The 24764-nt window shown below is 38.9% G+C and overlaps 1 protein-coding gene across 1 annotated transcript; it reads left to right on the top strand.

Annotated features, from left to right (window-relative positions):
* The first annotated feature begins 1582 nt into the window (after window positions 1-1582).
* LOC117470061 (sodium channel subunit beta-4-like) lies at window positions 1583-19768 on the top strand. The gene is made up of 5 exons (XM_034114586.1): window positions 1583-2316; window positions 10383-10546; window positions 11390-11609; window positions 12445-12574; window positions 13907-19768. Exons 1-5 carry the CDS (start codon window positions 2223-2225, stop codon window positions 13995-13997), a joined length of 699 nt encoding a protein of 232 aa, XP_033970477.1. The 5' UTR covers window positions 1583-2222; the 3' UTR covers window positions 13998-19768.
* Window positions 19769-24764: the final 4996 nt, after the last annotated feature.

The following is a 24764-nucleotide window of genomic DNA, read 5'->3' as shown; positions in this document are numbered from 1 at the left end:
TAAAGCGCTTTATAAATACAGTCCATTTACCATACCTGCCTCCATTTTCTGCTGCGTTTGAGTCCTGCCTTCTAACCCCATGAGACGTGATTGTCAGTGCTTGTATTTACACCTTTGGGTAGATTGGGAAGGCTATAGAGAAATGGGCCTTGGAAATTCAATTGGTTGCTCTGACGTTGGTGATGACTCCGCTGATGTGACGCTTGATGGGTGAGGAAGTCATGAATCCTGTGAATAAGGTCAGACTGCACATTAAAGTTGTGGCCCTGTGGTGTGTTGAAGGCTGAGCTGTGATTGATGAAAAGCTACGCTGTGATTGTGTAGTGTCCATGAGACTCCATGTTTTGTAACGAGGTGTGTGTGACATGTCGCTGCCAGTAATGCATTGCAGGCAAACTGTGAAGCATGACATATAAAACCAGTTTCTGAAGGTTGTTTATGTTTCAATTAAATTCAAAGGTTTTAATGTCATATGCACATAAGCTACAGTGTAGAAATGGCAATGAAAATCTCATGACCCGAGCTCCGACAATGCAACATATATAATAAAATACAAAAATACAATTGAAAAATTGTGCAACAAGTCTATATACACACAGGTTGGTATATTTATAATGTAATAGTTTTTTTTTATGAATTATTTTATTTAATTTTTTTGTTGGGTACTTGTATTCCTTTTATTTTCTATTATTTTAAAAATATGTTATTATAATTCTTAAATCTAAATGTACAATATAGAAATGATTTAAGATGATGTAACCAGATTGTTGTTTATTACACATTTACCTTGTTGTTTATACTTTCATTAAGTTATTTAGTTTGAATTCTTTTTTTTACAATTTCTAACAGAAGGCAATGTTCAGGATATTTAAAAATCCCTTGTGTTTTTTTCACAATCTGACTGACAGCCACAGAAGAAGTTCAATGTTTTTTGAACAAACGATAAAGGATAGGTAAGCTCTGGACATCACACCTCAAAGGATGGTGTCTGGGCATGGTGTCTGGTTTGGCTTGCATCGGCACAGAATTTGGCATGCAAATAATTTCAAAAGCATTTAAAAAAAATCATGTGTCGTGCCAATTGCACTGTATGAAGTATTGAAAAACACGGACATCATCTGAGCACAGTATACTTCATATCTCAAATTCAATAAACCCAGTGCAATATCAAAATACTGCACTTAAAGGCATATACACACTTTTATAAAAGCTCATTTTTATACACAAGCCCTTATAAATAGCCTTTCTTTAGAACTAAGGGATCAAATGTGATTTATCTGCTAGTTGCCAAAGTTGCCAAGATCAGATCTTCCCGTGCATCAGCCAGCTAAATCAGAGCAGTGCATGCAATACGAGACGCATGAAAGTGGAGACGGGGGTAAAAGATGCAGTGAAGACGGAGGCATGTGGGAGCACCCTGTCCGACAGAGACTCTGTGGCTGAATCAGCCTTACTGCAGTGTGTATGTACGTGCATGTGGCTGCACCCCCCTTCCTCCCCCTGGCTATTTCGCTCCATCCCCCTCCCTCTCTCCCGCTCTCTCTCCCTTACTCACTCACTACCTCTGCAGTACCTCTCCTGCTCATTCCTCCCTGAGCTGGCTGGGGAGACACGCTGATTTTTCTGCTTTTCCGCCTGCTGGCTCTGCTCCAGCATCCCTCCGTGCCTCTCGTGTACTATCCTCCCCCCTCCAGCCTATGTCTCCCTCTGTGGGTTTTGACAGCCAGCCTGCTTCCCTGGCTGCTGCTGCTGCTGGAGCAGTGGAGCTGTTTGACACCACACTGCTTACGCCGCTCCGCCTTGCTTCTCCTATCTGCCTCACACTCTCCTCTGCTTGATAATCACCACTGAATCTGAAAGAGACCGTGACAGAGGACTCGGGAAGCAAAAGGGAAGGAGGGAGGGAGATAAGAGAGCCTTGACTGCTGCATTCTTCTTCAGTTTTCCATTTCTGGCCTGCTGGAGTGCAGCACAGGAAAACAACTGCTCAGGGGGGAAAAACTCCCTGAAGGAATTTATTCCCTTCTCATAAGCGTCCTCCCTCGCTGGGACAGAGGAGGAGAGAAGAGGGGAGGGACTGAGAGCAGGACTTCAGCTCAGGGTCCCACCCTGCTCATAGGACAAACACACGCACAAACACATTTGGATAGATTGGACACAGTGCAGTCAGACAGGGACAGATTGACACATTTAGACAGACAGACAGACAGACAGGTGGTGTCATGGCGTCAGTGGACAGCACCGGTTCGAGGGTCTCTGGTCGGCTGAGATCAGGGGATATACTTCACACTGGGCTGGTAGTTGCACTCCTGCTGGGTGAGTTATACTTCTGGCTGTCATTCCTCACTCTTTCACTACACATCACACGTTTAATGCCTTAATTGCAGTTTATAATTGGCTCTATACATTTAAACTCCTTCCTAAGAGATCTTATTCTGATGCTTGAGTATATTTCATGCCGCTCTGTCACAGTAAATCTTTGTTTCATTAATCCATACCAACATTTGCTGCTCTATCGCCTCTGCTTCGGCTCCCCTGTCTCAATATGTTCTGCTCTCACCTGGAGGCTAACAGGTACGGTTACATCACAGCAGATGTTTACTTGTTGCTGTGCTAAAGGGCATCAAGGTCAATAACATCCAATCCTTCAGTGGATCTGAACCTGGGCATATGTTGCCGAGTGACATGCTGAATGCATCAACACAATGCCATTGTTATATAAAAGTTAGTGAAAGGGCAATAAATCTGGAACAAAATGTCGACTAGTCAATAATAGATTGGATTAGATGTGGTGTGTGTGTGTGTGTGTGTGTGTGTGTGTGTGTGTGTGTGTGTGTGTGTGTGTGTGTGTGTGTGTGTGTGTGTGTGTGTGTGTGTGCTATTAGTGACGTAGTAGTGCAGTGGTGATCCCTGGTTTGCTCACACACTCCCTAAGTGTGTTGAAGAGCCCCACATCCCAACATGTCCTCCTGCCTCTCAGCTGTTTTAAAAATCACCACAGCTCACAGTTGAAGCAAAGAAAACTGATTAGGGGTTTATGTGAAAAACATCTCTTATTAAGTAATAATATTTCATAAAATGCCGATATTTAAGCACTTAAGACCTAAAATTCCAATGCAGAAATAGTTCTAGTGGCAAAAACAACCTCAACTAAATCTTATTATTCTCTTTTAAAGTGTTTGCTTAATTCCTTTTTTGTGATTTGTAAATGGTCCTTTCCTTTCACACCGTTAAAGTTGTCCAATCAAGCTAAGCTGGATAATCTTTTTAAGGTTGAACATTAGTAATTGAAAAATATTGAACAAGAGCAAAACTCCAACAACATCTTGTCATTTATGTGAGATTTGACTTAGCATTATGTGAGATTTGACTTAGCATTATGTGAGATTTGACTTAGCATTATGTGAGATTTGACTTAGCATACATAAAATAATATGTAGCTTTTTTTAATTATTATTGGAAGTTAATATATATATATATATATATAATCGAAGCTGATTATGGTGTGTGGTTGGCTGAAAACCCAATTTATATACGATGTTGACCTCAAATTACAGGCATGTTGATAAATTAAAACATTACAAATGGATGCTTGTAATTCTAATGAAGAGTTCAAACTTTTCCAAACGTTGTAATCTAATAGAGTTATTCGGTAAACGTCTGTAAAGTATTAAATAACATGGTTATGGTTAGGTTGTTTATGTGGCACTATCTGGCTCCCTAATTACCGTAGGTTTGATCCCAAAAGTTGCATTAACATTAAATAAAACCTATTTTACTGATAGCTAACAGGCTTTGGATTTGGATTTGCAATTCAAGAAATACACTTTTTAATATATATATATATATATATGTTTTATGTATTTGTTTGGAAGAAACAAAACTATGTAACACGTGCAATGTTGAACGTAGATGAAACCCACTCACTCAGTCAAAGTAAAGCATATGAAGTATAGTGTGGAGATGTCAGTCTGTATCTTTGGGTGTGTAGCTTCACCCTTTGGGTATTTGCTGTTGTAATGAGTAGGTCACCTACTTATATTTCTTCTTAATTTCTATGAGTAAAGTTGATGCAACATTGAGGCAAGATTTTCCGGTTTATCTTGAAGGTAAAAAATCAAAACCAGTAGAAAAGCCACCACAAAATTAAAAGTTATACTCGCCCTGTATATCAACATGTATTTTTAAATTGGGCCAAGAAAGAAAAAAAAGTATCATTCACTCATTTTTCCTTTTGACCTTCTAAAGACCTTGACTCAAATTAATTGTGTGTCAGCCATCTTGGAGTGTCAGTCAAATGACAACTCATCTGTATTCTACAATGTACTGTATTCTGTTACAGCATATTGATTTTCATCTTAATATACACATCTGTTGATAAGTCCTGCCTGCATACATCTGTTTAGTTCTTCTCTTATATTCCTATAATCTTTGCCAACATGCTGCAGCAATCTCTCTTTTGAATTACTAAGCAATAAACTACATTTCATAATACACACTTGTGTTACAATAATCAGAGATATAAAAAAGAAAACATGATAGTAACTTGCTGTCAGGTCTGTCCAAACTAAAGAAAGAAGGGACGATATTATTCATCCTCAAAGTATCACTCATTTTTCACTGACATTTCAAGCCCTCATGACAACAGACAAGACTCAGGAGACAGACTTAACGGACCAAAATACACACACAGAAGAACTGTCACTAAAACCACATTCATCTTGTTTACCATCACGCACTACAGTCTATCATGGTGCTATATTATAACATAAAGGACTACGCAACATTGTTTGTTGTAGAGAATAAAAGAGCAGATTGTGATAAAACCAGCAATGAGGCCAACAATTGCAGAGCAGTGCAAGTTATAGAAGAACATTACATTACATTACATTACATGTCACTTGTTAGACGCTTTTATCCAAAGCGACTTACATACTCAATACTGTGGACAATCCCCACAGGAGCCATTTGGGGTGAAGTGTCTTGCCCAGGGACACAACGACATGCTGACTGCAGTGGGGTTTGAACCCCCTGATCCGAACACCAACGCACAACCCACTGCACCACACGCCTCCCTCGTGACCAGTAACATTGAATAATCAGTCAATCAAGTTATATTTATATAACATAACTATACTGTTTTTAACGCAAGGCTCTGTGCCAATCTCGCGGAAAGCAAAGAGCAAGTCACATGTCACTTGAATGCAACGTAAGCAACCGCCGTTTTTTAAGACGCATAGAAGCTTCGGACATTCACCAGTGTGGTATTTACTGACGTATTTATGTCGTAGAACAAAACATTAAATCTCTTTGGCCTGTTTTAACCAAAGATCTTATTTCAGGCTTCTAACCACAAAAAAAACACTAACTTTGACACAAGGGTGCAGAAAGTGATAAAATGCTAATTCAGTTCGGGGTTTTATGACTCATTCCTGCACCACCTTATAGCAGCATAACAAGATAAGCCTCAACCAGGCCTCAAAATAAGCTTCATCAAAAGTCTTAACCAACTCTTAAATGTGGTGAGTGTGTCTGCCTCTCGAGCAGTTGGCATGTAAATGTGATAATCGTTCTGTATGTTGTTACTTGTTCTTGAGTCTATCGTATGACCTCAGTGTGTGTACGAGCAGTGTAAATATGAGCCTGCCTATAGGCTTCTGTTGATTTAGCCAGTGTTGTAATTCTCTGACCTCCTGTCACTCTTACCTTGGAGAGGACATCCCACTACCTCTCCCTATCCATCTGGCGTAACCCCTTCAACACTGCACCTCCATTATCATACCCCTCCATGTTCACTCCCTACCGTCTCTTTCTCGGTTGAGTTAATAGTGTCCTCGCTCGGTTCTCCAAGGGTTCACTCTGAAATACATTAACCCTTCAATCTGTGGCCTACTTAGAAAAGAACCACCTTGACAGTCAGCAGAGGACACACACACACTCAATTACTTGATGTTGCCCTCCCAGTAGTGATTCAGATATTGATGTTTCCCAACTGAGACAAAGAGATTGTTTGATAGTGGAGTTATAAATATCACACACGTTCCATTACTCATGCACACACACCCACATACCAGTGCCTGCATTGTATTGTATGTAGAGACAAGAGTTCAAATATATCACACACATAGATATAGCATTGTACATGTGCGAGTGTTGTCAGGACAAACTGAAGAGATTTGAGAAGAAGAGGAAGGGAGCGGAGAGAAAAGGCATAGTATAGAGCAGAGGTGAAAACATAGGGGGGGTGATCTATTTATAGGCATGAGGGGGGACACTTCTCTCAGATATGTAAAAGATCATCATGTTTCCAGTGTGCAGAAATATACACTGCTATTTAGAAAGAGAGAACCTGACTTGTGTTCGCAGTTGTTTTTCTTTTGCACTTGGTTAGAAACCTTTCTCAGTGGCAGTAATTACCATTAGATGGTAAAGGATTTTTCATTAATCCACTTAACAGACTTTACAAGGCCAATGAGCAGCCAGCTACTGAAAGCGTTAATTGATTTAAAGGGGCTCTATTCTGCTCATTCTCAGGTTCATATTTGTATCTAGTGTCTCTGCTGTGACATGTCTCCATGCTTTAATGTTCAAAAAGCTCTTTATTTTTCTCATACTGCCTGTGCTGCAGCACCTCTTATCACCCTCTGTCTGAAAGCAGAGCCCAGTCTGCTCTGATTGGTTAGCTGGCCGGCTCTGTTGTTGTGATTGGTCAACCAGCTTAGAGATGTCCCGCCCATTGATGCACAATTTGTTGGAGCGCTAGCCAATAGAAGCAATAGAGAGGCGAAGTCCCTCCCTTTCCGGGGGAGCTCCATGGGACCTTATTTCGGAAAAAGTATGTATTGAAGTCAATGGGGAGAGAAAGATTATCTTTCGATCCCGTTTGAATTGTGCCACGAATTACACATATGATGTTTGTCAATTTAAAAGATAATTTTGCAAGTCAAAAAAATAAAAATGTGTCGTAAAACTGTGAAGTAACACTTTTGTTTGTGTGAAACCGCTCAATGAACTACATCTCCCGTCTCGCACCACACACCAAGACGGCCGTCACGTTGGCACATTTCACTTCTTTCTTTCAGAATGAGGCGGAAAGTATTAAAAGAGGTGAAAATCACTCCAAGTCTGGGCATGTTGAGAGCTGTACATACACACAAGGGGAGTTAGTCGGTTCCGTAAGAGCCAGCATGCGGGACCGGGATTCTGGGATTTGTAGTCTTTCTAGTTGCGTATTTTTCATAGTCTTATATTTCAACAGTTTTAAATTAATTTTAATTGAAATTCAATTTAAATGAACTGGGAGGGATGAAACCCTCTTTAATGGTCACACATGCAGAGCACACAGTGAAATGTGGCCTCTGCTTTTAACCCATCCTAGTACCAGGAGTCTAGTACTATAGGAGCAGTGGGCAGCTATTGTACAGCGCCCGGGGAGCAGTGGGAGTGAGGGGGGAAGGGGGGAAGGGGGGTGTCCGGTGCCTTGCTCAAGGGCACCACGGCAGGGCAGGAGGTGAACTGGGACCTCTCCAAGTAGCAGTCCACACTCCATATTTTAGGTCTGGTCGGGGACTTGAACCGGCGACCCTACAGCTCCCAGTCCAAGCCCCCTACTGACTGAGCCACTGCCGGACAAACTGACTTTTTTTTACATGGAAATGATTTGTTAAGATTGACAAACATCATATGTGTAATTCGTGGCACAATTCAAACGGGATCGAAAGATAATCTTTCTCTCTCCATTGACTTCAATACATAATTTTTCCGAAATAAGGTCCCATGGGGCGGAAGTAGAAGGGCGGGACTTCGCCTCTCTATAAAGTGCTACATTGTGATGTCAATATTACGGAAGTAAACAAATAGTGTTTAGGACAGAAACTCCTTCTGGAGAGAACACAGGTATTTTAGCCTTTGCAGACCATTTACATGCACACAAACCTAAACAAGAAATCTGCAGGAAAGAGAAAACCCCCAAAAGCACAATAGGGCCTCTTTAACCAACCAGCCACATACACAAATAAAAACACACAAACATAGACCAGCTCCACTCATCTCATCTTTAATTCAGTGATCCCTGAGGACAATATCCTGCAAACAACTAAGACAGAAACACTGAGGAAAAAAGATAGAAACAAATAAATAAATAAAGCCTATTCAAAGAGAGCAAAAATAAAAGAGAGAGAAGAACAATGACAACCTAGATGGCTTGTGCTGCTACTGAAAGAAGAGGAGACGAGTCTAGATGACTACAGAGGAGAGGTAAAAATATCGGATGTTAAAAGACGAGAGGAAAGAGGTGAGAGTGAGAAGACGAGAGAGCCAATTCAGAAAACTGAACAAAGGAAGTACCAAAACCATTCACACCAGAAGAATCTGAATCATTTAGGCTACTTTTTAACTTTCTGCCAACTTGACATAGAAAATTGTTTCTATAAATACTTTTTAATGCTCTATGCAAAACTCTATCTGGTTTGTGTTTTTCTCAAGCATCATTACATTACATGTTACTTGTTAGACGCTTTTATCCAAAGCGACTTACATACTCAATACTGTGGACAATCCCCACAGGAGCAATTTGGGGTGAAGTGTCTCAGGGACACAACGACATGCTGATTGCAGTGGGGTTTGAACCTGTGACCACCTGATCCGAAAACCAACACACAACCCACTGCGCCACACGCCTCCCTGGTCAGACATGTAAATTAAATGTTTTTTACAGAACACATAATGACTGGGAGCTGGGGTCTGTTCACCACTTGAGGGAAATGACCCTGATTCAATACCAAATGTTAAAGAGGCCTTGGTATAGGAACTTTTTGGGCTCCTGTCTTTCCTGTAGTGTGTTATGTAGGTTGTTGTGTAACTGGTTTCCGAAGGCAACTTGAATATATATATTAGATAAAGCTAATACTCATAGGTTAACCAAATACTAAGTGAAATATGATGCTAGTGACAATTACATATTTATTTTAAAGTGTATTTCTTTCTTTTTCATTGAGACATTTATTTTAAATATTTGCTATGTTTATTCAAACACTGTTCTCAGGCTTCTAAACTAAATATTGTTTTAATTATTAACATTTGAAATATGTTTTTTTTTATATCCAGAGTTGTACTATCCATAACTTATTAACAGTAACATGTATTTCCATTCTAATGTCAAGTGGCCATTCATCTCAACTTGATGCCAGATATTCCTGTGTTTTACAATGTTTTGTTACAGAGTTAGAAAGATGTGGTCGGAATTTCTAATATAGATGTAAGTCCCGGAAAACACACAGGCCTCCATGTACTTTAACAGTTTGCACCATGTCCAAGTGCAACGTGATCCTGAGCAGCTCTGAGTGTAGAACAGCGTTTAAAAATAGGCCCCAAGTGTGTGAGAGACACCGGAGCAACAATCTGAGATCACAGCAGCTGTCATTCCAACACACACACACACACACACACACACACACACACACACACACACACACACACACACACACACACACACACACACACACACACACACACACACACACACACACACACACACACACACACACACACACACACACACACACACACACACACACACACACACACACACACACACACACACACACACACACACACACACACAGAAAAATTAACGACTGTATCATGTGTTTTCCAGAGGTTGAAAGTAACTAAGCACATTTACTGAAGTACACTAGTTGAGTATTTCCATTTCATTCTACTTCATACTTCCACTCCACTCCAATATGGAAGCAAACATTGTGCTTTTTCCTTATTACTTTTATTTAAAAAAATGTGCTTCTTTGCAGATAAAATGATGTATTAAAAATATAGATGAACTCAAGAATTATGACATACTGTTATAGAATAGGATACAAGTCATTCAAGATGGCTTCACCTGCAACATTACAATTATGTTCAAATTAAAGAGGACCTATTGTGCTTTTTGGCTCCTTGGTCTGGAAGGGCTAAAATCCCAAAGTTCCCTCCTGTGGAAGTTTTCTCTCCCTCACACTCCCACAACAATAGTTTTGTCCTGAATCAGTTTCTCTATACATGGTTTTAAGCTGTTCAAGTCACGACCCACGGCTTTCACGGACAATAAGTACTTTTACTTGTGGTCCTTTGTATCTATTCTGAAGCCAAGTCTTTTGCACATCTACTGAAGAAATATGTTGAATGCAGGACCTTTACTTGTAGTTTGTAGCATTACTACTTTCACTTAATAAAATATTTTAGTACTTTTTTTACCTCTGGTTGCCCTCATCTTTTACGTAATCCTAAGTAAACATATAACAGCATCTCGTCATTTTTGCTGTTCTATGTTTTACTTTATTTGTCATCCTTTCCTCTTTGTCTCCCCTTTCCCTGCTCTCTGGGTTCAGGTGTGTGGAGTGTCGGTGGCCTGGAGGTGTCAACAGGTAAAGTGTCTCACCTTTTCGCGATTAACGGCTCCACGGTGCTGCTGCCCTGCACGTACGCCTCCTGCATCGGCATCAAAAACCTCTACTTCAACTGGCACTACAACGACAATGGAAGCATGATCAAGGTACAGCACACGCACACACACGCACACACACACACACACACACACACACACACACACACACACACACACAAACACCCATAAGCCACATAGACGTAATGTACAAAACACCTGTGTTGAAGGTGTTTTTATATTCCCGATAACCATTGCTAAAATGTAACAAAGTACATTTACTCCAGTACTGTAGTTAAAGGTGGGGTAGGTAAGTTTGAGAAACCGGCTCGAGATACACTTTTTGTTATATTCCATGGAATGCTCTTAACATCCCGATAGCAATTAATATCTTAAGTGATATTTTTGTGCTTTGACAAAAAATCCATTAAAAAAATGTCATCTGTGGAAGCCGTAATACTGTAAAAAGCACGACCAATCATCTGAGCCGGCCCGGCTAAAATAACTGGATGGCCTACCTGCCTGTCAGCCTTCCATCTGTGCACAAACTTATCTCGTGCCCTCATTGGTCATGTGCACGTTCGTGTGTGTTGGAGGAGGGGCTCTGTAAGGAAGTCTGAAGGAAGGGGCAGATTTTCTCCGGTTGTGTATTTTCAAATTCTAGCGATCTCGAGCTGGTTTCTCAAACTTACCTACCCTACCTTTAAGTATGATTATGAGATACTTCAAATGTATCTGAGTATTTTCATGTTATGCTATTTTATTTTATATTGCTAGTTAAAAATACTAAGTTCTTCTTCCACCACTGACATTTACACATTGATATATAAATCTATACATATATGGGAATACCCATGACTACCCATCTCTAAGTGTGTGTGTGTGTGTGTGTGTGTGTGTGTGTGTGTGTGTGTGTGTGTGTGTGTGTGTGTGTGTGTGTGTGTGTGTGTGTAGTTGTGTGAAGCGGTGATCCCCATCGAGGGTGTAGAGCCCAAGGTCAGTGTGTACCACGAGCGTGTGGAGTTTGTGGGCACCTCGAAGGGCAACAACATCTCCATCCTGCTGTGGAACATCACCTACGAAGACGATGGAGAGTACATCTGTTTCGCCAGGAACGAGAAGGAGAAGAACCGCAACCACAGCGCCAGCTACATGCTCTACGTGGTGGACCAAAGTATGTTACCACGGTCGGGAGGGTTACTTAAGATGTTTGTTATTTCAGTGTATTATGTAAGACTGTCGAACAATATAACCTTGTTACAATCTAACATATTTAGGATTGATGTGTCCTCTGCTCAAAGACTTTATTTATAGGAAAACCTGCCTTTCATGAAGCATATTCAGACAGGAGCCTATACACCAACAATGAAACACATGAGCACATACTACAATTTGAAAAAGCAGAAAATGCTCCATTTACGTAACAGTGATATCCTGCTAGTAATCCCACATTTTTTAGAAATGTAACAGTAATCTGATTACTAATGTTTCATCTCTTTAAGGGATTTGGACTCTACTGGACTCCTTTGTTTACTTTTTTAAGATAATGACATCACTAACTAACCCTCACACTTCTATTGGCTAGCACTTAACACATTATAAATGATAGGCTAAGGGGCGGGACATCTCTAAGCAGGGGACCAATCACAACAGAGCCGGCCAGCTAACCAATCAGAGCAGACTGGGCTCTGGTTTCAGACAGAGGGTGAAAAGAGGTGCTGCAGCACAGGCAGTATGAGCTTTTTGAACATTAAAGCATGGAGACATGTCACTGTAGAGACACTACATACTGATATGAACCTGAAAATGAGCATACTATGTCCCCTTTAAGTATATTGTATGTTGCACTGTTAAAGGAGCCTGAGATTTCAGATATTCATTGCCAAAAATGACAGCTACCATATGACAATAACACCTTTATATTATGCCTGCTTATGAGAGTCTCACTGTTGGTGTCTAATCTCGCTCTTTCTCCCTCACAATGTGTTCCCCTCTCTTTCTCCCTGCAGTGAAGGAGATTGACACGACGTTGACCACCATCATTGTCTCAGTGGTGGGGGGAGTCATTGGCCTGTCTATCCTTGGCATGGTAATCAAGGCCTTGGTGATTAACTTCCTGCTGAAGGATGATGAGAAGAAGTGAGTAGATCTCTGCTAATAACACGGGAGGACAGATGATGAGAAATACACCATATGTATAGATTATAAACTGTTTTGGCCTTCTTGTCAAATATAAGTATAATCACAGGTAGTCAATTGCTTAGTTTTTTTATTTTATTTAAAAAGACAACGCAAGTTTAACATGACCTTTTGACTTAAGATGAAAGGATCAAAATGTCTTGATTTGACAATGCAGCTACACACTGAGACAGTATATAGATTACGGAAATGAAAAATGCAGATTCACTTCAAATTTAAATTGTCGTTGTTAGTGGGGCAAGATGAGACAAGGGATGGGATACCAGGATTCTATCACAATAATTGTGAATATCCCCCAAAAATACAGTTGGCACTCTCTTCCTTACAAAAGAGGCACACATCCCCAGGCAACTACCACACAATATATACAGTACATATATATTAATGTAATTAACGTATGCCTGTGTGTATTTGCTATCACGGTAGAAAATCGCAATCATGTTACGTGATAATCGTGAAATAACCCATGCCTTGATTAGACCTTGAACATGTGCATGTTAAATTTGCTTCCACTGATGCAGATAATATCATAACACTACTTAGTCTGACTGCTGTCTGACTGCAGTGAATACAATGTAAAATATTATGACTTGTTATGTTTACAAAATACTTTATTCAACGCATTTTTTATTTGTGTATGTTCATATATTTTTCTTCTTATTGCGCATTGTTAATTGGTATGTTTATGTAATTTATTTTCCTCTACTTTATTCATTCTAAAATGGAAAAACTGTCCCAAAAACGAATGTTCCCCTGGGAGTATTAAAGTATTTCTGATTATGATAAATACAAATAACTGAAAAAGAGAGAAATATTGAATCTCTACTTAGTTCAAGGTTCAAGGTTCAAGGTTCTTTATTGTCAAACTAACATAGCTACAGAGTAATTATGTCGTTGAAAATCTTAGGTCACAGGCTTCTCCAACAATGCAACACAATTAGTCTTTTCACATATCACATTATGTCGGTATAGTTTGTTGCATAGCAGACATCTATTTATGAAATATGATATGTATATAAGAGTGGCCAGAGGCTTCATTCTCTCTGGTTTAAATGAGTGTTTCCAATCTTACAATTAAACTATTGGATAACAGTTTCATTAAAATCCTAATGACAGATTTCCAATTCCTGTCCAACACAAGATTGTTATTTAGGCTTACAAGGGATCGGCTATGTAGAAATCCCTGCAAAACATATATAAATAGCTGTTATCACTCCTCTTGCCTCCCTCTGTGGGTGTACACCTAACCTTTTGTTTCTCTCTCCCCTGCAGCAAAGAGTGTCTGGTGAGCTCAGGGAATGACAACACAGAAAATGGACATTCAGGAGCCAAAGCAGACAACAAAGGGACACCAAAGGCATGAGCAAAATGCAAAGTATGTCTGTATGTTTGTATATATGTTAGACAAATGTACACGCTCAGAGAAAATGCTGTTCAGTGGACTGTTTTATCTTACTAGCGGCTAACATGTAAATGTCTATTTTAAATCATGCTTGAGATTTGGGGAGGGGGGAATGTGCAAAACCCTAAATCCTTCTCTCACCTTCACGAAAGCCCGTTCGTTACATAGTGTGCAGCCTAAGTGATCAACATATGCTCTATTATCTGACACTTTTTCTACAGTAGAGCCTTAAGTGGCCTCCAACAGAGTGGTGCAGGAATGAGTCCTTATGAGTCGGTATTTTAGCTTATCAGGGATCCCTTGTCTTGGAGGGTCAGTTGTTCTTTGAATGAGTTTTTGGTTAGATTCCTGAAATAAGGTCTGTGTGGTTAACACAAGCTTATGAGCGGTTTTGTTTAAAGACATCAAATAAGTCAGCAAACACACAACTTGCAAAAAAAGTCATCACGCCGAACATTAGCCGCATTTGGCATAGTTGTAAAAAAGTATGAATTATTTCAACTTTGGCCTAGTTTGCAGCTGCAACCAATCAGATAACAGCTCTATGTAACGCTAGCAGGCGAGGTAACCATAGAAATTAACTTAACTAGCGGTTTTCTACCAAAGACTCTGCGCCCTACCCTGCAGTGAGCAAAGAACTAAGAGCGCATCATGTGAAGGCAGCTTTAGAAATGGAGATTATCCCACTGAAGAATATTTGTACGTATCATAAATGTTTGCCTCAAAGCTTATTTTGTGCATATTTTCAAAGTCTATTTTAAACATCCCATTGGCTTTTAGTCGAGGGTGCCCTTGTGAAGCTAACTTACAGTTCAGACTACAACAATTAGTCATCACTGCACCACTCTGTTCACCCTTTTACAACATGTATTGAGGAACGACTTTGAAAATCCTCAGATGTAGTTTTAATTGCATATTCCAAATTTCAATAATCAACTGCCAACAGTTTTGTTAGATTCTTCCATTTAGAGTCAAACTTGGACCCAAACAAACACACTTTGATGACACAAGGAAATGCCACAAACTATGAACTGCCATGATGTCGACCGACCGAAGAACAGCACAGAATACAGAATACATAAACCAGAGGACCACTCAGCCAGAGTTTTGATAATGAAGGTTATAGCCAACATTTTTCTGGTTTTAATCAAATAACATTTACATTTAAGTACAAATAATGTGCTACTAATCAAACACTGTTTACATTTGTTTGTTTGCTAGTAGTTTTTTTTTAAAGGATCTTTTGACATTGTAGTCCTAAACTCATAATTACTGCCAATGCAAGGTTCAACTTTACCTTGCATGTTTACAGCTGGGTCCAGGTTTGACATGTGGTTGTTTTATTAAAGCCAAAAATATGTTTTGATCAACTTTACGGCTTGCTTAGTCTGACAACTGGGCTTTCTTAGGTGAGTGAAGGACCAGGATGCACAGGTTTTATTGTTTTGCTTTAGATGAAACACTGGTGCCTGTTCTGCTTCGTCTCCCCCTGCTGGTGGGAGGACAAAAAACACAAAACAATTATTTAAAAAAAATAACTACCAGCCCTATCCTTCATCAAAGACAATCCCTAGACTACCCAGCTCCCTATAGAAATGAATGAACTTAATCATGCTGCTTCTGACTAATAACCAATGCATTTTTAGCATGTGCGCATTTTATATAACTTCATATATGTATATGTTGTCTTGCACCACAGTACATGGACATCTATGTGTGTCTCTGTATGATCCCATTTAACCATTCACGTTAATTGAGCGAAGCTCCGTCAATAAGCACTTCCCAACACTGCTTTTCTGACCCCTTTTAACTAAAGGTGGCTCCTATATAATAAAGTAATTGCCTGCAGGTAATTGTGGGAAAGAGAGGGTGAAATACATTTAACACCTACAGAAAAATAAGAACAATATCTTTAAATGTGACTATAATACAATTGAACCACTCTGCTAGAAAACCTTAAGAACATGGCACTTTTGTTCATTAGCATAATGAATCACTTCCGTATGTCCGCGCTTATATGCAGACTCTTACTGGCTACCTTTCCAAACACAAACTTGCTCCTAAAACACTTTACACATAGATGTATTTGTGCTAAAAAAAAGTGTCCATTGATACTGCCTCAGTAATGCAGGCAGCACAGCATTGAGACAGATCACTGAAAGAATGTAAAGACTGTCAGGGAATAGATGTTAAATATTGTCCAAAAAAATATTATATTTTAATTAATTCTAAAAGTAATATTCAATATATAAATATATTATTATCAAATGAATGTGTGAATATCCCAAAAGGCCAGTGGTTCATTCTTCTTCGTCGTTTTATTATATGTGATTCAAAAACCCACCAAGACTTTAAGTGTGTTGCTCAGTTCATTGGTTACTCGTGACTGCATCCAGGAATGTTAAGCATTGAAGACTATATTCATTTTTTGCTTTTAATTAAGTCTGGTGTCTTAGCACATGCATTGGTAAGAACAGATGAGGAAGTGGCAAATAGTTAAAGAATGTTCTAATATGTTTACATTTAATGGTAGAATATTTAGAAGTCATCACAATTTGTTTAACCCTTAGATGCATAAGTGGGTCTTTTTGGACCCGGTGAGGTGGTTTTCTTCGAGTATCTTTGTAATTACATTTTCTTATCATTTCATATTCCAGCTATTCCTCAAAAAACATGTTTTGGATATCATGCCACTCAAATTTTAAATTTACATTTTATACATTTTAAGAAATTGTAGTTTTTGTATTACTACCCCAAGCTTCCATAAGTGGGTCAAAAATGAAATATTTAAATAGTGAAAAATTAAATATAAAATATTTCTAGTGTGAACCAAAATATAATACTTAATATTATACAAGTGATTTTTCTTAACCAAAATGACAAAAATGGCATAAAAACACACAATACGGGTCCTTTTTGACCCACTTATGGAAGAGTGTAGGGTCCAGTCACTCGTGCATCTAAGGGTTAAGAGAAGAGATATGGATAAAGTTCACAAAGCCTTCATTAAATCACTTCTTCTTCATCTCGTGATAAACAAACATGAATCAATTTAGTGCTAAGAGGCCGACTGGGAACTAGAAGCTTCTCTCTATGCGACTCAGTGCGAGAAGTCACCTCTTTGAATAGCTATAACAGTGGAAAACTACACAAAAACATACAAACGCACATACCTAGTCACACTTCTTTGAGTGTCGTGAACTGGCCTTGTGTTCAAACAATACAGCACTTTAACACAATCCAGAGTGGGTGCACAACACAGGAAGTGACTTCTGAATGGTCGTTCTTTTATCATTTTTTACAAAAGTAAACTCAATCCAAGGTTTTCTCGTACCTCACCACAGCATTGTCTGACTACATGTTGGATCAGTTTTACTGGAACATGTTATTTATTTTTTCTAATCGCCTGATGCGCTCTAAAACTGGAGTGCATCTCCCTTCTTGCTTTCAATGGAAGCAATAAGACAGACAACAGATTATGCAATAACCTGTTATAGGGCACTTTATAGACGTGTGGCTTTGATTGAAACTTTTTCTGTCCATGACACTTTCATTATACCAATGTATGTATCTACACTGTGCTAATGTATTTCAGTTGGACTAATGCATGGACATTAGATTCAAACTGTGCATTAGACAGATGTTTCTGCTTTGGAAAACTGTACTAGCTACTAACATGTGACTGTTCAGTGTTAGAAGTGATACAGCGTCCTTGATGTGATATAAAACTGTGAATGTTATAAGAAAGCACTACACATACGGACACACACACACACACACACACACACACACACACACACACACACACACACTTGCATCCTTGTCTAAAAAAGTCTTGTGCATATGTCTCTACGAAAAGGATACACATGTACCTTCAAAGTCTTCCTGTAGGGAAAAGCAATATTGTGGTGTTGGGCTGTCTGTTAGTGTTAATTTCTTAACTCATGCTTTGACATAGCATAACAAACAGGTGGATGTGTGTAGGGAATGTGATGCATAACTTGTATATGTGTGGATACAACATCCATTGTGTGATCCCTGTTTTTCTGTGACTTGATTTTTTTAAAGTTTTCTAGAGTGAAGCCCATTAATAGAGATTTTTTCTGACTTTATGTGCAAGTAAGAATGTATTTTTTTTAAGTAAAACTACTCAAAAAGTGTAAAACCATGTCAAAATAGTCCCAGAAAACCAAATTCAGGTATATGGGATGTAGTACCCTGTGGAAATGTACTCAAACGACCAAAAGCAAAGGCTGATTTTTAATATTTTTCTCATATAAGCCCATTTGTACACCTGCCTGTCTTTAATATCTGAACCTTACATGAGTCTTGAGGTCTGTTTACTGCTTATATAGTGATTGCTGCAGTACTGAGTCTGCCCTGTACAGTGTTGGATGCTTCTCTGCAGTGGTGCAATACACACCGAAAATACACAATGACTGCCACCCAGTGGTAAACGCCTGCCACATATAGTAAAAGCTAATGAAACATAATGCATTCTATGATTTCAGATTGAAATGACTGCAAAATGGAAAAAAAACACTGCGTCAATAAGGCTAAGATTTCCTTTTATGTAAGTGACTACACTTTTCACAGTGGAGGAAACATAAACCTCATTTTAAATGCTTTTTAGATAATGCTTTTAGTTGGATTATTTACAAGTATACATCATTCTAATCCCTGTGCCCATTGGGCGTTTAAGAAAAATGGGGGACGAGTGTGTGTATTAAATCTGCTAGGAAAAGGAAACATGCAACTATTTGTTCAAACGTGAATCCTTTATGAAATTGCTCCCCTTGTGAGCATTGAAAAGTTACCTTTAGTCTCAGTGTTAAAGTCACATGTCTAACTAAAGGAACAGACTGACCACTATGATTCCTTAAAGCTAGTATTGCTCTTACTGCCAGAGCGGCTGAAACTCATACTGCCAATCCAAGAGTCTCACGTCTGCTGTACACTATATATTACAATGACTCTCAACGTCCCTTAGTACACTTACACTTTACTGAAACATGTTGCATTGCCGTCTACCGCTGTATTAAAAGTACTAGATGATATTGCTCTGTAATACTTCTGTATCTGTAGCAGCTGGAACTCACACTGCCAAGCCAAGAGTCTGACGTCTGCTTCCCACATTCCACACAGAGAAAAGAGATCGAAAAACGGATTTAATGCCGGCGAAAAATGTAACTTGACTACTATCCTGATCCAATGGGATGATCAAGGAAATAGGAGCAACATGTTACTTATTTTGGCAATTGTTTTCCTATTCAGAATCAAAGGATTATAGTTAGGAACGCCAAACAATGATGCATTTTCTGACTTGTTGCGTGTCAAAACTGATTATTTCATAGACTAAGGCTAGCTAGCTCAACATTTGAAATAAAAGCACAGGCTTAAACCGAACTCTTCACATTTTCCCTCTGCCGTTCTGACTATTTCAACGATATTTTGTACACATAGCGGCTGTCATTAAATTAAAAACTCACTAATAGTACAGTATAGAAATTATAGTGTTTTATAGAAGTCAACGTCTTGCAGTAAGTGACTTGATCTTGCATACATCAGCACAGTCTATTCAACAAGTACACAACACATCCCCAGGTTTCCCCTGATGTCCAGCTGTATGTCTGTGTTTGTGCTCATGTTGCTCATGCTCCCTTCATGACTATGCACCCCTAACTTTTGACTTGTTAAAAAAATACATACTGGAAATAAAATGTTGTTTGAAATTCCCGCAGTCCTGTTGAGTCTCATTGTGTCTTTGTCCAACTCTAGAGAATACATACCCAATTTATCAAATTCAATTGCTGATAAGACAACATTTGCTCCATGTATAATGGTTGTAATATTTTCCTGTTTTTACATTATAATATATTGGTGAAAATATACAGCTTATAACTGTGAGACATACACAGAAAAAGTACAATAAGACTTGGTTGATGCCGTAGAGCACTGATCAATATTTGCTTCATAAAGATTACTTCAGAGATAATAAACCCCCCAAAATATATTAGCTTTTCACTTTGAAAGTCTAGACTCAAAATACACAGCCATGTAGATAATACCTGCATTTTATTTTAATGTAGGTGGCATCAATGTGGATAATCAGATTTAGCAAGATTTCACACTAATAGACGTACATTGGGGCAACATATTCTATACTGTATGTAAGATGTACTCCTAGAATAACTCCTGTCAATGATACTCACTGTGGGGCCTAATAGGTACCAAAAAAACAGTTACAGTGCAGTGTAAGATATGACAAGTTATTTGATTGAATTGAAAGCAGCTTCAAAAAGAAAAGTCTTGATTTAAAGGGGTGAGATTTGCAGAAGACCTGCAGTTTTCTGGCAGTTTGTTCCAGATATTTGGAGCATAATAACTGAATGCTGCTTCTCCATGTTCAGTTCTGACTCTGGTGACAGAAAGTAGACCCGTCGTAGAAGACCTGAGAGTTCTGGGTGGTTCATAATGTAGCAGGAGATCAGAAATGTATTTTGGCCCTAAACCACTCAGTGATTTATAATTCAGCAGTAGTATTTTACACTAATATTTACTTAGAAATTAATACAGGACTCTCCTTTAAAGGGTCATCCACATTCTGGTACTTTTACTGTGTATTGTTACCAGTGTGCTGACTTTACTTTAGTCAAATCCAATGCTCCATACAGCCCTCATGTGGAGGTTTTGTAGAAGTGCACCAGTGTAATGTCTCAAATAACTATGTTGGCTTTTGTTGGCTCTGCAGCAACACAATCCCTTTTTATATCATTCATTAAAATAAAGCTAGTTCGATTCCATTATGTGTTCTTCTACAGCCAATAATTTTTTTTAACTTTTGATAACTTGATTAACATTTTGATTGCAGGACTTTTACTTGTGACAAAGTATTCCTACACTCTAGTATTTCTACTTTTACATAATGATCTGAATACTGTTTCCAGTCTTGCTTGGGGCGTTGTCGCCATCTGCTGAATAGGAAAGTGATGGATTACATTGAAAATAGTGTAAGTATGTCCTACGAGGCCACCGTAGGAATGTGCGAAATGTAAACAGGAAGTCAAAATTCGTAGCTCAAACTGTTTCATTTAATACGTTTTTCACTAAGGAATCACTCAAATCAAATGCTTGTCCGAAAATGAGCTGCAATCTGTTCTTTAACGCCAGCATTTCTGATCCAAATTATTCTAATTACATCTTTGTATTTTATTTAGCCATTAGCTTGATACATTGGGGTAATTAAAAAAAAACATATTTTTATATAAATATGAATTTGTACTTTGTTGCCCTTAGTTTTACACTGTAGAGCGTAATTTTAATGACCTTAAAACAAATAAAAATACATCAATTAATGTCATATATTTCATTTAAATGCTTAAATGTAACTTTCTATGGTTTTTGGCATGCGCACACTCTAACAAGCCCTCCTTAGCATTATTTTTAGCATTAAGTATTTAACTCTCAAAAGAAGGTCTTCACTGATTTAAAAAAAGTCACAAAACACTTGTTTGCTCTCACCGTAACTAGAAGCATAAACATTTGTTGGAAATAAAGGTGTCGCATTCTGCTGCAAAGGAGAAAAGGGTTTGGGTAGCTCATGTGCAGGCTAGGATTTTGTTACAGGCCTTGAACTGGAGCCTCATTTGGAGAGAGAAAAACGAATAATGTACAGTATGCATGGTGTTTGGTTAAAGTTGCTTAGAAAGTCAATTTGATGCAGAACTGTAACTTGCTGTCTGTTTTAAAATGCAATCAGTGAGTTACGAATTATGGAGCTTGAGCCTGCCCTACTTTGTTCTTTCATTAGTTTTTCATGGACTTTCCTAAACATTTTGGGAAAAAATGTATTATATTATTGTTTCCTGACAGTGTGGTTTACCTGAAATAGCCTTCTAATGGTCATAGTGTTGTGGCACTGCCTACATGGTGGTAAACAATCCCTCAATTATCTTTTTATCATTCATGTTTGCTCAGAAAAGCACAGGTGTTGCCTATAATGTTAACAATGTCTTTGTAAGAAATGCCATTTATAAAACGGTATCACTGAGCAAGCATGCACAACACCAGGACCCTGAAATGTACTGTAAGCAGCTAAATCCAGCTTTCTGATAGGGGACCTATCATGCAAAATGCACTTTTGTACGTCTTTTATACATGAATATGTGTCCCCGGTGTGTCAGGGAACTCACCAAGTGTCAGAAAACACAACCCTCTCTCTTTTCCTCCATACCCAAATCTCTAAAAACTAGGCTGCAACGGAGCTGATACAGATTTGAAATTGTTCTGACGTCAGAAACGGGGAGCTCCGCCTATATGGGCAACTCTCCACCTATCAGGGGAATGTGGGGTTGGGCCACGGCCACGGCCATTGCCGCTCGAAAGAGCTGGAGACGCTGTAGTACATATGCCAGGCCTGTAAGTGGCGCTGTAGTCTGCCACAAAAGCAGCGAAGAAGACTTCTCACAGAATCAGCCCTTGCAAAAACAGGGCTGGAAAAGAGCAAATAGAGCGAAATGAGGCATGGCTAAAATGCATGATCTGTTTGGTATTTTGAAAAGAAAACTTCACAGACATGTTTTATATAGGTATGGCCCTACAATATATTATTCAAATATAGCATGATAGGTCCACTTTAACTGAATCGTTTACACCCTGGCTTTTTTACTTTCCTCTGTAAAATATGCCTGGTTTGTGAAAAATGTAAGAGTGATGTCCTAGGTGTGGAACTATTGTGGCCAGGGCACAAAGTGATATTGTCTTGCGTTTGATGTTGATGTTTTTTTCAACCTTCTGCCTGACATTTGTTATAATACAGCATAATTTACATCTGGACAAAATGGGACTCTTCACTGCATTCCCTCCTGTGGACACTTCCATGCTTCTGCTACCTTGTGAGGGTTTCTACAGATATGTAAGTCAAACAAATATCATAAAGATTGTGTATTGATAGCTTTTAAAGCAGTCTTGACATATTCCTATGAAAAAGATAACTTCTTTAACTACAGTAACTACTACTGTACCCTGAGGTCTGTAATATACCTGAACTTTGTTTTTAACACAAAACACCACAGCTAACACTTCGTGCCAGTGTATAACTTAAAGGGAAACTTACCCAAACATACAGAAGTGTCATGTATCTCTTTGGATTGACTTGTTGTGAGTGTCAGAGATCATGCCTTTTTTTAAATGTCTGTCATGTCTCGAAAATATTGGAACTAAATGGCACTCGGATTGTTGCGCCAATAAATACATGTGAACTAAATTGAAATGACAAAAATCAAAATACTACAGTACAAATACGTCAGTACAGTACTTGAGTAAATGTACTTTCCAGTAAGTAAGTAAAGCACAGGTGTAACTAATAAGATTAACAATGGCTCAGATCCATTCAGGTTTCCTGGTAAATGGTGATTTGAGCCAGCATGCCCTGAAACTGAAGCAGAATAATGGATTCACCTGTGCCTTTCATACTGGGACATCAACATATCTTCATGCTGAGATTGTTGGCCAATTGATTGCTCACTATCATAGCTATACTTAAAGTGTTCGTACAAAGCAATGTGGCTTTCTATTAGTCTGTCTCAGTTCAGATGAACTGTGCTGTAAGCAGGTTATTGACAGCTTCAGTCAATAGTGTGTCCTAAGCATTCCATTTATCTGTATGCTCTTTTAATTGCCGTACAACCGGGAACTTGACAAGGATTCTACTGTCTCTTCTTACTGGAAACGGAGATAAATAAACTGCATCGACAGTCCCATTGATTACCCGTCACACATATCTGTTGAAGGGGAACATCAGTTTAAATGGATGGGGATGAGTCTGTTTCTTTAGAGGCCGGCTTGTGTGTGTGTGTGTGTGTGTGTGTGTGTGTGTGTGTGTGTGTGTGTGTGTGTGTGTGTGTGTGTGTGTGTGTGTGTGAGTGTGTGTGTGTGTGTGTGTGTGTGTGTGTGTGTGTGTGTGTGTGTGTGTGTGTGTGTGTGTGTGTGTGTGTGTGTGTGTGTGTGTGTGTGTGTGTGTGTGTGTGTGTGTGTGTGTGTGTGTGTGTGTGTGTGTGTGTGTGTGTGTGTGTAGTACCCTCTCATCACGCAGTGCTCAGAGATAAATATGTCTGTGGTCAACACCAGCCCCATCAATACTACTCCCACAAATTGTCTGAGGAGCGCATCGTAATCTGTCTCCAGTGCTGCAGACGGAGTTCAGGAGCGGTTGTTAAAATGCACTTTACTTCAGCACAAGCCTCATAAATCCATCACATGCTTCTCACTTTTATTCATTTGAACCATACTACACCTGAACGATTTGAGAAGAAAAAAAAGAATTAGAGCATTTTGCATTTCTATTCTGTATTTTTTTTTAAGATGATGTATGTTTTGGGACAGTGCAGATGAGAGGCAAAAATACAAAGAACATATTAGAGAAAGAGGCAAGGACACAAGAGAATAAAATCAAATAAGTACACATCCATGGTAATAAATAAGTAGCAGCATTAAATGTAAGTGAACAAATAAAAGTATTGAAGTAACAGCGAGAAATAACACAAAAAAGGGTCAGTTGTTGCACAGGAGTTTTTATAACAATCTGTGCTCCACAATACATATGTTGTCTTAAACAAATGTGCTTCCTGCGATTTGAATAATGCACTTTAAATACGATGACATTTATATGAATTGTGCAGCCCCAATCCAAGTCCACAAAAAATGAAACTCACAAACTTCATAGATTGA

The sequence above is a fragment of the Trematomus bernacchii genome, unplaced genomic scaffold, assembly GCF_902827165.1.
Source record: "Trematomus bernacchii unplaced genomic scaffold, fTreBer1.1, whole genome shotgun sequence".
NCBI classification, from domain to species: Eukaryota; Metazoa; Chordata; class Actinopteri; order Perciformes; family Nototheniidae; genus Trematomus; species Trematomus bernacchii.
The sequence above is the reverse complement of the archived record's forward strand: the minus strand, read 5'-3'. Positions and strand labels throughout refer to the sequence as shown.